This window comes from Sinocyclocheilus rhinocerous, unplaced genomic scaffold (assembly GCF_001515625.1).
Source record: "Sinocyclocheilus rhinocerous isolate Xijiao unplaced genomic scaffold, SAMN03320098_v1.1 scaffold1071, whole genome shotgun sequence".
NCBI lineage: Eukaryota > Metazoa > Chordata > Actinopteri > Cypriniformes > Cyprinidae > Sinocyclocheilus > Sinocyclocheilus rhinocerous.
In genome coordinates this window covers 715,564-717,871 of record NW_015638033.1, presented here as the reverse complement: position 1 = coordinate 717,871, position 2,308 = coordinate 715,564, and the positions used below count along the sequence as shown (strand labels likewise).

Genomic DNA, 2,308 nt, shown 5'->3' with positions numbered 1-2,308 from the left:
TGTGTGTGTGTGTGTGTGTGTGCGAGTGTATATAGTGTATGTGTGAGAGTGTGTATAGTGTGTTTGTGTGAGTGTATATAGTGTATGTGTGAGAGTGTGTGTGTGTGTGTGAGTGTGTTATGTGTGTGTGTGTGTGTGTGAGAGTGTGTTATATGTATGTGTGTGTGTGTGAGAGTGTGTATAGTGTGTGTGAGTGAGTGTGTTATATGTATGTGTGTGTGTGTGAGAGTGTGTATAGTGTGTGTGTGAGAGTGTGTTATATGTATGTGTGTGTGTGAGAGTGTATATAGTGTATGTGTTGAGTGTGAGAGTGTGAATAGTGTATGTGTGTGTGTGTGTGTGTGAGTGTCACCTGTGATGAGTGGCTCCTGTGTATGTGTGTGTGTGTGTGTCACCTGTGATGAGCGGCTCCTGTGTGTGTGTGTGTGTGTTATATGTGTGTGTGTGTCACCTGTGATGAGTGGCTCCTGTGTATGGGTGTTATATGTGTGTGTGTCACCTGTGATTAGCGGCTCCTGTGTATGTGAGTGTGTGTGTGTTATATGTGTGTGTGTGTCACCTGTGATGAGTGGCTCCTGTGTATGTGTGTTATATGTGTCACCTGTGATGAGCGGCTCCTGTGTATGTGAGTGTGTGTGTGTGTGTTATATGTGTGTGTGTGTCACCTGTGATGAGTGGCTCCTGTGTATGTGTGTTATATGTGTCACCTGTGATGAGCGGCTCCTGTGTATGTGAGTGTGTGTGTGTGTGTTATATGTGTGTGTGTCACCTGTGATGAGTGGCTCCTGTGTATGTGTGTTATATGTGTGTGTGTGTGTGTCACCTGTGATGAGCGGCTCCTGTGTGTGTGTGTGTGTGTGTTATATGCGTGTGTGTGTGTCACCTGTGATGAGCGGCTCCTGTGTGTGTGTGTGTGTGTGTTATATGCGTGTGTGTGTGTCACCTGTGATGAGCGGCTCCTGTGTGTGTGTGTGTGTGTGTTATATGCGTGTGTGTGTGTCACCTGTGATGAGCGGCTCCTGTGTGTGTGTGTGTGTGTGTTATATGCGTGTGTGTGTGTCACCTGTGATGAGCGGCTCCTGTGTGTGTGTGTGTGTGTGTTATATGCGTGTGTGTGTGTCACCTGTGATGAGCGGCTCCTGTGTGTGTGTGTGTGTGTGTTATATGCGTGTGTGTGTGTCACCTGTGATGAGCGGCTCCTGTGTGTGTGTGTGTGTGTGTTATATGCGTGTGTGTGTGTCACCTGTGATGAGCGGCTCCTGTGTGTGTGTGTTATATGTGTGTGTGTGTCACCTGTGATGAGCGGCTCCTGTGTGTGTGTGTTATATGTGTGTGTGTGTCACCTGTGATGAGCGGCTCCTGTGTGTGTTCATCAGTGATGAGTGTGAGTCTGGATGAGAGCCACCTCACCAGACTGACATATTCAGATGAGCTGAAGCCCCGCCCACACGCCGCCCGCAGACACGCCTCCTCCGCCAGCGGCCCGTCATACCTGAGCAGCAGCACAGATTCACTACAATTTTACAAAATAAATAAATGCATAAAAATGAAAGAATATCTCATGAATATGCTCCCAAACTCTAAAACACAGAAATAAGTGTTCCAGCAAACAGTGCCGCTCGTCCTCAGTGTTTCTGTTTGTGTTCCAGTGCAGAAGACTCTTAAATCCAGAAACATTTACATTAGAGACTAAATAACACAAGACGGCTTTAAATGAAAATAAAGCGAGTTTATGATTGAAATAAGAACAAATATCAGTCAATGAACTCAATAAAATCAACTTCATTCAAATTGAAATCAGGTTTTCGTTCCCCATCGACAGATATTTGTTCTTGTTTTGATCATAAACCTACTGAATTTAGTTGAATTTATCAGAAAAGGAGAACACTGAGGATTTACTGTCACGACTTCAGAAATGTAAGACTTTCTGCTCTGATTTAAAATCTTTGTAGACCGTGATGATGCCTGTTTATGAAACACATCTCACAATCAAACATTATATGATCTGATGCTCATTTAAACCAGCTGCTGCTTACCCGACCTGATCCAGGATGTCAAGTATATCGCTCTCCATCCTCAGCACATTCACATATGATTAAATTAATGGCTTTAATAACACTGATCACATTAATGAAGGTTAATATTTCATTTAAAAAGCCGAAATGAATTCATTCGGACGCGCGTCTCCAGCAGTGCGCCGCTCAAATCAGACCGACGAGAAACACAACAACACCAGCGTTCCGCTAAACTTTCATTTCAACATCAGTAGCCTACACAACATATACTGTATACACACACACACACACAC

The 2,308-nt window shown here is 44.4% G+C and overlaps 1 protein-coding gene across 2 annotated transcripts in view; it reads right to left on the bottom strand.

The window, feature by feature from the left end:
* fam98b (family with sequence similarity 98 member B) overlaps positions 1 to 2,238 on the bottom strand; it is a 15,346-nt gene extending 13,108 nt beyond the window's left edge. For both annotated transcript variants that reach the window (XM_016564716.1, XM_016564717.1), the window contains exons 1-2: positions 2,037 to 2,238; positions 1,344 to 1,492 (exon numbers count right to left, since the gene is read on the bottom strand). In XM_016564716.1, the coding sequence (XP_016420202.1) occupies positions 1,344 to 1,492; positions 2,037 to 2,074 (187 nt within the window). In that variant the 5' untranslated portion in view covers positions 2,075 to 2,238. The remainder of the gene's footprint in view (positions 1 to 1,343; positions 1,493 to 2,036) is intronic.
* Between the last annotated feature and the right edge of the window lie 70 nt (positions 2,239 to 2,308).